The sequence below is a fragment of the Aotus nancymaae genome, unplaced genomic scaffold (genome assembly GCF_030222135.1).
Source record: "Aotus nancymaae isolate 86718 unplaced genomic scaffold, 86718_ANA_hifiasm-v0.15.2.pri h1tg000032l_0, whole genome shotgun sequence".
Classification (NCBI taxonomy): Eukaryota; Metazoa; Chordata; class Mammalia; order Primates; family Aotidae; genus Aotus; species Aotus nancymaae.
The window spans coordinates 16324141-16336901 of record NW_026988445.1 but is presented as its reverse complement, the minus strand read 5'-3'; the positions used below and the strand labels follow the sequence as shown (position 1 = coordinate 16336901).

At 48.7% G+C, this 12761-nt stretch overlaps 1 protein-coding gene across 1 annotated transcript in view; it reads left to right on the top strand.

Moving 5' to 3' along the window:
• The first annotated feature begins 3787 nt into the window (after positions 1-3787).
• PGBD5 (piggyBac transposable element derived 5) overlaps positions 3788-12761 on the top strand; it is a 95225-nt gene continuing 86251 nt past the window's right edge. Inside the window, exon 1 of the mRNA XM_021677263.2 lies at positions 3788-4118. Within this exon, the coding sequence (XP_021532938.2) occupies positions 3788-4118 (331 nt within the window). The remainder of the gene's footprint in view (positions 4119-12761) is intronic.

The window sequence follows — 12761 nt, the reverse complement described above, 5'->3', positions numbered from 1 at the left end:
CACATTAGCATTCATGTTCATTTCTGTGTCCCGCAACAGCTTGACCATTTGCAAAATCAAGACTTGTAAAACTACCAAGGAAATATATATACTGTATTCTATGGCTTCTAAGATGCCCTCTTCCTTTTTTTCACATTTTACATCTCTAACATCAGGAATGTCTTATAGTTGGTGCTGGGAAAGTGAAAATCCCTATGCAGTTAACAGAGCCTGAGCCTATGCCAACTTCATTGCTATTTCCAGGGCGTGCCTGACCTCATATATCCCTTGCTGTGCCAGGCCACAGGCCTTCTGAGAACCACTGGAAGGAGGAAATTAAATCTAGTTATAGTAGGAAAACCTTGGATTAGGAAAAACAAAACAAAACAAACAAAACACCAGCATCAATATCTTATTTCTCTGCTCTATGCTCTCCAGTGGCTCCACATATCACTCCAAATAAAATTCAAAGTCTTGCAAGATTTAACACCCACCCAACTTCCTCTTTGATTTCATCTGCTACCACTTCTCTCTCAGCTCTCTCATCTGCCTCCTCAGTGCTGACTGACCATAGCTGCTGTGCTCCTGCTTTGGGGACACATAGAATGGGAGGCCAGTAGCTTGGAGGAGTTAGGAGTGACTTGGAGGAGCATGTTGTGGAGAAAACCTGGGCATTGACAATCCTGAGTTAGAAAGTAAGCAAGGATAGTGAGATTCTGAATGTGAAATTAGGGAACCTTTAACCAGTTAATTTGTATTTTATCTTTATGCATGCATTAGAGTGATATATAACAAAAATCTGTCCAAAAATTATTATCAGATAGCTTTATCAATAAGTTTAAATTAAAATTAGAATAGAAAAGAAACCATTGTATCATAGTTTCCTATGGCAGCACTTTTTCGTTTTTTAGTGATACATAAAACAATGATGCACTGTGCTGTGAAAGGAAGTTTATTTAGACTTAATGAAATATGGTGATTAGCCCTAGTTACATAAAAGCATGAACCATTGGTTTAACAAAACCTAAGGACTCTACTACACAAATGAATTGCTTTTTACTACCTTGAGCTCTTTGGGAAAACCATAAAACCAAAAACTCAATGTTCATCTATAATTATTTAATTATATTTCATAATTATTTGGAAGATGTTTTCAAATGACTCAAAGTTAAAAGTTCTCAGCGTGATATTGATACTATAATTATTCTCACAAATAATGTTACTAATAAAAGTTAATGATGTAGAATCATAACGTAATTATCAAGTAGGAGGATGCCAGCCAGAGGAGAAAGTTTTTTGTTTTCCAATTGTTTTGTCCCCTCACCCCTCTTCTTACCACAGTGAGAAGCAGTCACCTGTTTTCAAAGGTTGGAATATTGTTTTCTTGTTTGGAAACACTGGCTTAAACAGAGTAACATACTAAATACTTCACTCGAAGTTGAAACATTCATCTAATTTTTATTGGACAAGCTTTGAAATAACAATTTGATTTCTCAGTGTTTCTTTTGTGACCAACTCTCCTCAATGTTGCATGCGGTGTGAGCTACAAGCATTTGTGAGCCTAGGAATCACAAGTCCCCAAGATTTCCTGGGGATTAGCACCATGCAAATGCAAATTAGGGACACTGGAAGGCTTCGTTCATCCTTGTAACTGCTGCTGCTTTGTTCCTTGCTTCCTTATGGGTAGCAAAGCAATTCATTGTTTTTAAAACACACACCTTAGCTGTTGACTTTTTCATTGGCTAGCTGGAAAAGGAAAGAAGGAACTCTTTCCAACAGATTTTAACTCTCTGGATCCCATTCAATTATTTTTTCCATTCAACTATTTTAAATAGATAACATGAAATCTTGTAGGGGCCTCACACAATTCCTAATTCCAGACTTTTGAGCTATGGAGTCTTATTCTGCTTCTTGCATCTTCAACCTATGCTTTACTATAACACTTTTTGATAAGTCTGATGACCTGTACCCTCTTCAAAATCTTTCAGCTGGTTACCACAGTATATAGGTATGTTGGAAACCAGATATTTTTTGTGGCATAATTCTTCCAAGGAAGTCGAAATGCTTTGCAAGCACTTCCTCATTTTTCAGCCAATCCACATAGCAAGCAATGTTCCATGAATCCTTTCCTTTTTATATAGTGTCTGTTAGTGATGATCATGAATCCATGCCTGTGCAGAGTTCCTGATTTGGAAGGAGGAACCACAGGGGCTGGGGAGGGGAGGGCATGAGTGAAGGTTCCTGCTCAACACCAGGTCTGACCCCACTTGGCGGCAAAATGGTCCTTCATCCGTTATGCATTCGTAGAAATCGCAACATGCCTTTCTGTTTTGTGTAACTATAATTTAGTTAATGCCCATTAGGATTTGTAAGCCCTTCACATCTTCAAGGATTTATTTTATTGCAGAGTGAAAGTGACTTTATGGCCCATTTACCATTAGCGTGACTTATTGCATTATTCGAGGGAGGAGGAGGAGAGCAAGAAGACAAGGCAATCTCCGTTACGTGTATCGCCATCAACAGGATGACCACCATACATTCCTGCCCAAGGAAGAGGGGCGGATGCAACCTTTCGATGCTATTGTTTATGAAAGCACTGAAGCCTGGGTGATCATGCAATATTTTACTAGATGAGTGTTTCAAGTGTGTGTGTGAAGGAGATGTTCAAATAGAGGTGTGAGAGTAATCGATATTTGGAAGTAATGGATATTTTGAGTTCAAAAGATGCCACACATCAAAGATGATGATGAATGACTACCTACTTAACTCCAGTGCTGGCACCCTTAAATTACAGGGATACTGAAGCGAGACGGAGTTAGCATCCGACCCCAGCAGTGGATCCGCAAGTCCGGCTCCTAATTAGAACGAGATTCCCGGAAGCTGGACAACCCCTGTATTTATGGGAGCATGCGGAGCAGCTGGCAGTGACCCACGGGAAGCTTCGGCAGCAGCCGCCGCAAGAGTGGTGACCTCGGGCCCGCCGCCTACCTGGAGCATTTCAGCAGCGCCTGGTTCAGAACCACCGGGGCGGACAGCTCCCTGGCGCCAGGCGCTGACTGCGGGAGGGACAGTGAGCGGGTGGGTCCGCGCTCCATCCGCAGACCTGGACCGTTGAAAGCGTCCGGGCACCTCCCCTCCTGTCCCCTGGCCCCGCCCTCCTCACCACGCACTGCGCGTGGCGGTCCCGGGCTGCGCGTCCCTGCAGGAGGAGAACGGCCAGGCCGCCGGTGGCCCTCCCCCTTCCCGCCAGCCCCGGCCGCGCGCCCCGCCCCGCCCCGCCCCGCCGAGGAGGGTGGGGACGTTAACGCGCCAGGCCCGCCCAGCTCCTCCGCGGCCATCCGGGCCGCGCTTCTCATTGGCCGGCGGGCGGGAGGTGCGAGGAGGCGGGGCCCGCCTCTGGCGGCTCGCGCCGGGGAAGGTCGGCAGCCGAGTGCCGTGTGTCGCGGGGAGGGCGCGCAGGGACGCGGGGAGGGCCGAGGAGACGCAGCGGCGGCTGTGGTGGCGGCGGCGGCGCCTGGTCTCAGCCGCAGCCTCTGCGTCCCGCCCGCGCTGGGTCGCCCCTGCCACCCCCGCGCGCAGCTTGCCTCCCGCCGCGGCCCGCAGCCTGCGGTGCCTGAGCTCCGAGGGCGCTTCCCCGGGCGCTGGGCCCGAGGCGGCCAAGACGGCGGGCCGGCCGGGCGCGGGGCGGCGGGCGCTGTGCTGCGGGCTGCGCTGGTGGGGGGCGGCGGGCCGCGGCGCGGGCCCGGGGCCCGGCGCGTGCGGCTGGGAGGCGCTGTGGGGGGCGGGCGCGCGGGCGGCGGCCGGGGCCATGGCCGAGGGCGGCGGGGGCGCGCGGAGGAGGGCGCCGGCGCTGCTCGAGGCGGCCCGCGCGCGCTACGAGAGCCTGCACATCTCGGACGACGTGTTCGGCGAGTCCGGCCCCGACAGCGGCGGGAACCCCTTCTACAGCACGTCGGCCGCTTCGCGCTCCTCCTCGGCCGCCTCCTCGGACGACGAGCGCGAGCCCCCGGGACCCGCAGGGGCCGCCCCGCCGCCGCCCTGCGCCCCGGACGCGCAGGAGCCGGAGGAGGACGAGGCCAGCGCCGGCTGGAGCGCCGCGCTGCGGGACTGCCCGCCCCCGCACTTCGAGGACACCGGCGGTAAGGGGCGGCCGGCGGGTGGGTGGCGGGGACGGCGCTGGAACCCGGCCCGGGGGAGGCGTGGGTGCTGGGGCGGGCAAGTTCAGACGCTCCGTGGGCTGGCTTGTTCGTGTCTCTCCGGAAACAAACGAAGCTTCAGGAGCGAGGATGGTTTTGACTGCGCCTGGGGCTCCGAACCCGTGGGTGGAGAGGGCAAGGCGGAGGCCGCGGCCGGCACTTCCAGTGACAACGACGCCGGGGGCCTTTTCCTTCACTTCCTGGGAGTACCCTACCCCTGCATGGGAAGCCCGTCACACCTGTAGGTCGGACTTTAGGGGTGCATTGAAGTTAGGTTTTCCTAGTTGCGGGGCGGGATGGGGGTTTTCTGAAAGTCCGGCGTGGCTGATGGAGGCAAGGGGAGACGTTTTTCACTGATGGCTCAAGAGTGAGCCTTACAGCAGGTGACAGGGGCGAGGCAGGTAGCAACTGGCCCAGTGAGAGCTGAGGGAGAGGCCACCCGCGGCGTCTCGACACAGCTTAGTTTTCTCCCTAATCTAGAAACTTTCCCTGACCGCGCCATTCCAGATTTCTTGTTAAGAATGGGGAGGCGTGAAGGGACCGATTGGGCAGCGTTAAAGTGCTTGCTTTTTCGCCAGAAGGTACTTTCAGGTGTGTCCTGCCTACCGCTGTGGTCACCGACAAGCCCTGAGTACCTGGAGACGGTGGCTGGGGTGCTGGCAGCTGCGGCTGCCCCACTCCTCTTCGCTGCCTGTTTTTGTGGGAGTTGGCTGATAAAATATCACGCCTTCCTCTGCAGAAGCTCCGCAGCCTCTGCCTTCTTTGAAAGCTGCAGACCAGCCGTTTCCAGCCGTCCTCTCATGCTGGTATTTCTTGTTCTATGGCCTTCTGTAGCAGGCCCGTGTTTCTGCACGCTATGTTCTTCCGTAGAAGTGCGCGCAACCGGTGTTGATGAGGGCCAGGGAGTGGCCGCGGTGGGCTTTTCCTGTGGCCTTCTCTGATTATTGTTCAACCAGTCAGGAACACGGCACATGGGAAGGCAGGCCCAAGGGACCTCCAGCTGGTGCCTGGACTTGCATATGGGCATCGTGCTGCAGCCTGCTGGGAGGCCGGTAGGGTTAGCTGGACTCTCTCAGAAGGGAGTGGTCTGCAGACCTCTGGCAGGCTGTGTTGTGGATGCGCGGAGCTAAAGCTGGGCTTGCCAAGTCAGTTAGCTGTTGTAAAGCATGTGCATTTTGGGCTGTAGTTAAGAACTGGGGAATTTCTAAAATCATTCACTCTGTATAGTCCTTTTATACTGTGCTGTATTTTCTAGGATGTCATTAAAGCCACCCAGCCCTAGACAGCTGTTTTCCGTATTGGCTCTTTAAGAACTGTAACAGTCTACGGACCTGGTTTGGCAGACTTAATGCCGTAAGCATCTGTGATCTAATTTCGATCTCGGAACATTTGAGATACAGGTCCACCTGGGAGAGCACAGCAGGTCTCTCTCCGAGTCTAAGGGCAAAATAGGGAACTTGGGCTAGGTCGAGCCTAGTTACGAATAAGAATCCTGAATGTGCTGGTGTGAGAAGGGTGAGCACATTGAAATAAATTTTAAGTCAATCTTATATTTCTTAATAACCTTGAAGGGGGAGAAATTCTGCAGCAGAGCCATTTAACCTAGCCACCGCAGCACTTACGGTCATGAAGAGCAAGATCGTGTGTCATTTAGCGTTAGGTTCAAATTCTGCTTCCTGCGATGCCCAATGAGTTCACACCTGACTGAAGAATCACAGGCCCTTTAAATGAAGACATTAGTGGTTATTTGTCGGTATTTTTTTACCCAGTTTTGTTTTTCTGTCATGTGTGAGAGCTTGCCTTTTAACTCCCTGAGGGAAATTTGGAGTGGTTGGGGGTGGAGCGATGAGGTTTATGGCTTGTTAAACTTGAATTCAGATTTCCCCAAAACAATGGAATATGATTTATGGGGGCTGAACATAGATGCAGAAGCGTGGGTTTGGTCAGAGAAAATGCTTGCGCCTACCAGTGAGGAGGAAGATAGATGTGTTTATAAAGAGGCTGATAGCTGCACCCCAGCCACTCTGAAAGCGAAGAGGATCAGCCTGCTAGGGTTTACGGGAGCACAGTATCTAAAATGCTCCGACAAGTGTGCGCTCCCCTCTTGCAAAGAATGCAGCCTGGATCTCTCTTCCATCTTCGTTTCCCCATTTATTAACAAATCTCACTGGGTGGGTAGAGTGGGGTGGGGAGGAAAGCAAGCAGGTGGCATTTTGATCTCTAATCAGGCTTTATAACAGAGAACTTATAATCCAAATAGCTCTTGCTACTGGAATCAGATGAGGAAAGCACAGAATTCTAGATCTGATAGAGGCTGCCTGCCTTGCACCTACTGTAAAAACAGGTATATGTGTATGTACAGAAATGTGTATTTTGTGGAAAGGTGCAGGTATGTAGATGTGTGTATGTAACTGGGTATGTATGCAAATATGTATTGCTTGTGCTAGGGTTTTTTTTTCTTTTAGTCAGAAAGAGATAACTCTGATGACCTAGAAACCTTTCCAGATTTCCTGTGTGTAAGGGAGGTAGACACTGGGGACCATTATGAGTTGTATTCCAAGCTGCCACATCCCCCCAGCACCACCACAAGGGAAGTGCACACAGTAGGAGACATTTGGTGTCCAGCTGAGAGGAGGAGGAGGGAAAGGGAGGGAGCAGTGCTAGATCCTGTGCCAGCCCTAAAAGCAATGATTCCGTAGTTAAGGATGGAAATCCTAGCCATTCTTCAGGCTGTTCTAGTCTTCCCAGCCCCTTCCTTCTGTTTTTCAGTGTATTTAGCTTCCTGGATCAGCCTCTCTGGAAGCGCAGCCAGTAGTAATGAGTGGAGGGGGCCCTCTCCCACTCCTCTGTCTCCTCTCTCACCTCCCCTAGGTTCTGGCTGAGTGTTGAGGAGCATTGGGCTCTTAACCCCTGTGGGGATGCGTGTTCTGCCAGGAGCTGAAATGCCTACTGGGAGTGCAGAGCCTAGGGCCCTCTCTAAACCAGACTTGCAGCGTATATCCCCCCAAAATAGCCCCCTCAAGCTGTCAGCCTGCCTGCCCACTGTGCAGAAAACCAACACAGCATGAGAGCTCACTCTTTGGAAACAGCATGCAATTCAGGCCCGGCTGCTTTCCGAGCCTCTGCCCTTTTGGTTTCTTATTCTGAGCAGTCTTGTGATTCGTTTCTCAGAGGAGGCAGAGGAACAGACAGATTTCACAGATGCTCACGGTCTCCTGTCTGTTTGGTTTGTCAGTCCTTTGTCATGGCTGGCCGGGATCTGAACTGTTCGCTCTTTCTATTAGAGGTTGGACTTCGTATGACAGAGAGAGAGAGAGAGAGAGAGAGAGAGTATGTATGTGTGTGTGTTCCCCCCATGTACCATATCAGCAACCCTCTAATCATTCAGTGGGAAGGTATGACCTTGAGCAGCTGGAGAGAAACATATGGCATTGAAAATTAACATTATTGAGTGTTTTATCTTTAGAGTTTGTTGTTGGTTTAAAGCCTTTTTTTTTTTTTTTTTTGAGACGGAGTTTCGCTCTCGTTACCCAGGCTGGAGTGCAATGGCGCGATCTCGGCTCACTGCAAGCTCCGCCTCCTGGGTTCAGGCAATTCTCCTGCCTCAGCCTCCTGAGTAGCTGGGATTACAGGCACGCGCCACCATGCCCAGCTAATTTTTTGTATTAGTAGAGACGGGGTTTCACCATGTTGACCAGGATGGTCTTGATCTCTTGACCTCGTGATCCACCCGCCTCGGCCTCCCAAAGTGCTGGGATTACAGGCTTGAGCCACCGCGCCCGGCCGGTTTAAAGCCTTTTTAACAAACAAGAAAAGAAAAATATTTCTTTTGAAATGAGAGTTAAACTGAGACCCTTGACTCTAAGCGGGTTTGTGCACTCAGAGACCTGGAACACTTTCTATGGTGTTAAGTGTAATTTAGCTGCTCCTACCTTTAGCTCTGTACAAGATTCTGTGGCTCCAGGAGAAACTTTGAATCTTGGTGAGCTGCAAGATAATCTTAGGCAAAGCTACATAGTGATCAAATGCAAGACTGTATGTCATCTTGCAGTGGCTGCACAGAATTCAGAGAAGGGAGCTTCCTGGGGGAGCTGTTTTGCTCTTTTCCCAGGAGTCTGTTCATGTAGGGGGTGAAACGAGCTGCTACTGCTAACCCACAGTTCTCATTTGTCAGTTGCATTTTCATGCATTATTATCACATTCAGTCGTCACAAGGATCTGTGGCTGAGAAGTTGCTACTGCCATGTGACCGGGGAAGGACGTTGCTGCCTCCACTTTCCTGGGGTTGAGATTACCAGGTTAAGTGATCACCATCTAATCAGTCAGACTCAATAATTTAGGAAATGTAGTACCTTTTTTTCTTTTGCTAGAACTTTTTTTTCAGTAAAAAATATTAATTTTTATAGTTATACATGAATTGTCCATGTGTACCCAGTGTTTAACTCTCATTTCTAAGCGACAAAATGCAATGTTTGGTTTTCTGTTCCTGCATTAGTTCACTCATTATGGATAATACCCTCCAGCTGGATCCATGTCACTGCCAAGGACGTGATTTCCTTCTTTTTCATAACTGCATAGTATTCCATGGCGTATATGAACCACATTTCTTTATCCAGTGCACCACTGATAGGCACCTGGGTTGATTTTGTGTCTTTGCTGTTGTCATAGCACTGTAATGAGCATATGGGTGCATGTGTCTTTTTGGTAGAACAATTTATTTTCCCTTGGGTATATACCCAGTAATGGAATGGCTGGGTCAAATTGTTCAATTCTCTGTTCTTTGAGCAATCTCCAAATTTCTGTCCACAGTGGCTGCGTTAATTTATATTCCCACCAACAGTGGAATGATGAAGTGTTCTAGAGGATTATTTTATATAATGAGGCTTGTGTGTGTTATGGCGCACATAGAGTGCGTGAGACATGAGTGCCCAGCACAGTGCATTCTTATATGGGTATACCTATGTTACTGTCACCCAGATCAAGGTAAAGAATGTTCCTAGTGCCAGATGTGGTGGCTCATGTCTAGCTTGTAATCGTAGCCACTTGGGAGCTGACCTGGGAGAATTGTTTGAGACCAGGAGTTCAAGACCAGCCTGGGAAACACAGAGAGATCCCCCCTCCCTAAAAAATGTTTTAAAACATTAGCCAGGTGTGGTGGTGTATACCTGCAGTCCCCGCTACTCTAAAGACTGAGGAGGGTGAGGCTGCAGTGAGCTGTCTTCGCTCCAGACTGTGGTACAAGCTGATAGAGTGAGACCCCATCTCAAAAAAAAAAAAGGAACATTTTTAGCACCCTGAAGATTCCTAACTGCCCCTTCCCCATCAGTACCCCCATGTCCTGAGAGGTAGCCGTTAGATTCTGAGTTGATCATTGTTGCTTAATTTTGCCCATTACATTGTTTCATCTGTAAGATTCATCCATATTGCATAGAACAGTCCTGTCTTTATACTACTGTGTAGTATGCCACTGTACAAATATACTACAGTTTATCTATCTGGTGTCCTATCAGTAGACTTCAGTTTGTTTCCAAACTCAAAAGCTGCTACAAACTTTCTTATATGTGTTTTCTTGATGTTTGTATACATCACTTCCTTGGGCAGCATCTACACCTAGCAGTGGGATTGCTAGGCCATAGATTCAGTGTATATTTGCCCTTAGGACAAGGTCTTTCAACTTGGACCAGCTAATTCTTTGTTGGTGGGGGACTGTCCTGAGCACTGCAGGATGTTTAGCAGCACCCAGGCTTCTCTCCCCACTGAGTGTTTTTAGCACCCCTCCTCCCCGGTTGTAGCAGCCAGACGTGTCTCCAGATGTTGCCAAATGTCCCCTGGGGGGCAAAAGCACCAGGTACTGAGAACCACTGCTTTAGGAAGTGCTGCCAAGCAGTTTTCCAATTTACACTCTCACCAGCAATGGATGGGATGTACCTCATATTAATTCAGCCAGCACACTGAGCCCTGCTGGGATGAAACGATAAGTTAGACATGTCTCCTGGGGTCCAGTAGGAAAGACAGTGAAGAAAAAGAGATAAGCGTCTCTGGTGAATGCTGTGATCAGGGTAAACATGGATTTCCACGGGATTCCAGAGGTCCTTCACTTCCTCCAGCTGGGCTGGAGAAGAGGCGGGGTTTCTAGAGGATGTGGCCCCTCCCCCGAGCTGCACCTTGAAGAACAGAAGTCAGATAATGGGGAAGGAGAAGCGTCTCAAACAAGAGAGCCATTTGAGCAAAGGGGAGAGAAGGTGTTCAGTTTTGCCCATGGGCAGTTCCACTGGCCCCTAAACTGAACTTCGTTACTTGAGACTCTTTTAGTGAAAATACCTTAAAATGTAACACCTGTAATTGTTACTATTGCAAGTAACTGTAGCTGTAATCCAAACTCCAGGTTCAGGCATGGATGTAGATTTACTTAGCAAATCCTGGATCCCACAGGGAGGGGGAATTGCCAAGCATGGTGAGAAATGAGTCCTTAGGGCAGAATCCGTGGAGAAGTGCTGGGGTCCTTCTTTTAAGGAAGGAGGAGGGAAAATGACAGCAGAAGGGCATGGGATAAAACCTTTATTGGTGAGAGAGGAAATACAGCATGATCTTGGGGGTGGGAGACTACTAGAATACCTGAAATATCTGACTATGGAGAAGGAATGCTTTCCTATCCTCCCACAGGATAAAAAGAGCTTTCCTCCCCTTCATTTGTGCGTTACAGGAAGAATTATTACAGAAGAATGAAAAACTGGCCACATTTAGGTATATATTTAAGAAATTACTTTCATGGGCCGGGCACAGTGGCTCATGCCTGTAATCCCAGCACCTTGGAAGGCCAAGGCAGGTAAATCACTTGAGGTCAGGAGTTCAAGACCAGCCTGGCCAACATGGTGAAACCCTGTCTCTACTAAAAATACAAAAATTAGCCAGGTGTGGTGGCAGGCACCTGTAATCCCAGCTACTTGGGGGCTAAGGCAGGAGAATTGCTTGAACCGGGAGGTGGAGGTTGCAGTGAGCCAAGATTGCACCATTGCTTGCACTCCAGCCTGTTCAAAGAAGTGAGACTCTGTCTCAAAAAAAAAAAAAAAATTACTTTCATGAAAAAGTTTAGAACTACAAATCCTTTCACTTCTTATATTATTGCTGTTGCTGCCAACTTGAGCCAAGAGAGTATCACCCCTTGGCCAGGCTGGTGGGGCTTTCATCCACTTGGATTCTCAGCCTCCAGTTGACTGCCCCGCCCTCATTTTCACTTTCCTCAGGCTGTGCTGGAAAAGTGATGTTTTGCAAACATGAGTTCATATACTCACTTCTCTGTTTAAACTCCTCCAGTAACTTCCCATTCAATCCGAAGGGAAATCCAGATTCCTCAGAGTGGCCTCCGGGTCTGTAGGTCCGCCCTGGTCTTCCTCTCCAGTGTCACCTTGCGGCACGTGTCCTAACGTTGTCTCCAGCCACACAGTCTTCTCTCTGCCGGGCCTTATCCTGTATGTTCTTCCTGACTTTCGAACGGCAGCCCTTGCTTGCTGGTCTGGTCTTGGTTCCAATGTCACTGTCTTTACCCATCTAAAATCGTCACCTTCCCTCTGGTCTCTCCTAGCAGTCATTGCCACTTGTATAAGGGAATTTATATATCATGTGGGTGGAGACCTTGGACACTGTGGTCACAGTATATGGTGAAAATGTGGCACGTACTCAGTTTTTGTTGAATGATTGAATGAACATAAAAGATGGATGCAGAAGTAGATTTTTAAATGGGCATGGGGTTTGGTGCCAGTAGAAAATGTTCACAAGATGAGCATTTTCAATATCAAAATAGTGGAAGAGCTGATGGGGCAGCTCCATGAAGGAGTGAGTTGCTTACCCCGGAGGCACCAATGTGTTTACGAGGATTTCTGTCCTGGATGGAAAACCAAACTTGATGGCTATGAGAAATCTCATACAATCTTGGGCTTCTACAACTTGCTCACTTCCTAATGGCCGAGAGACACCCAAGACAGGAATCTATTAAGGATTTACAGGGAAGCCAGCTGCTTGGACCCCTTTATTCATTTAACAAATGCTTATATATCACTTACTATGTGCCAGATGCTGTTCTAAGCACTTTCTAACTTATGTAATCCTCATAACCATCCTGTCAAGTGAATACTGTCATTATCCCTGTTTTTAAAATGAGGAAATGAAGCCACAGAGTGCTCAAGAGTAGACTGGCCCCTTTCTTAGGGGACTAGGAAGAATCATATTAGAGCAATGAGTGTGGAACCTGGTCTATGTGGGTCAGATCAACTAATTTATAACAAGTCCCTTGTGAAAGACTCTGAACTGAAGATGATCATTGCACAGCAAGCCTGTCTTCCCCCATTGCCTCATGTCCCGGACAATGGCTGCACCTGTACCTCTTGCAGTGAGGTGGGACTGCTGCCTGGTTTCTGAACAGTGCAATGTAAGCAGAAATTCTCACCAGGGTCTGTCATCTGCCTGTCTGTGGAGGAAGAGAGACCCCCATGGACAGATGACAGGCCTCAGTGAGAAGCGGTCACTGCACTCATCTCTGCCAGGCAGTGGACAGGAAGCCAATAAATAAATTCTGTTTTGATGTTTCCA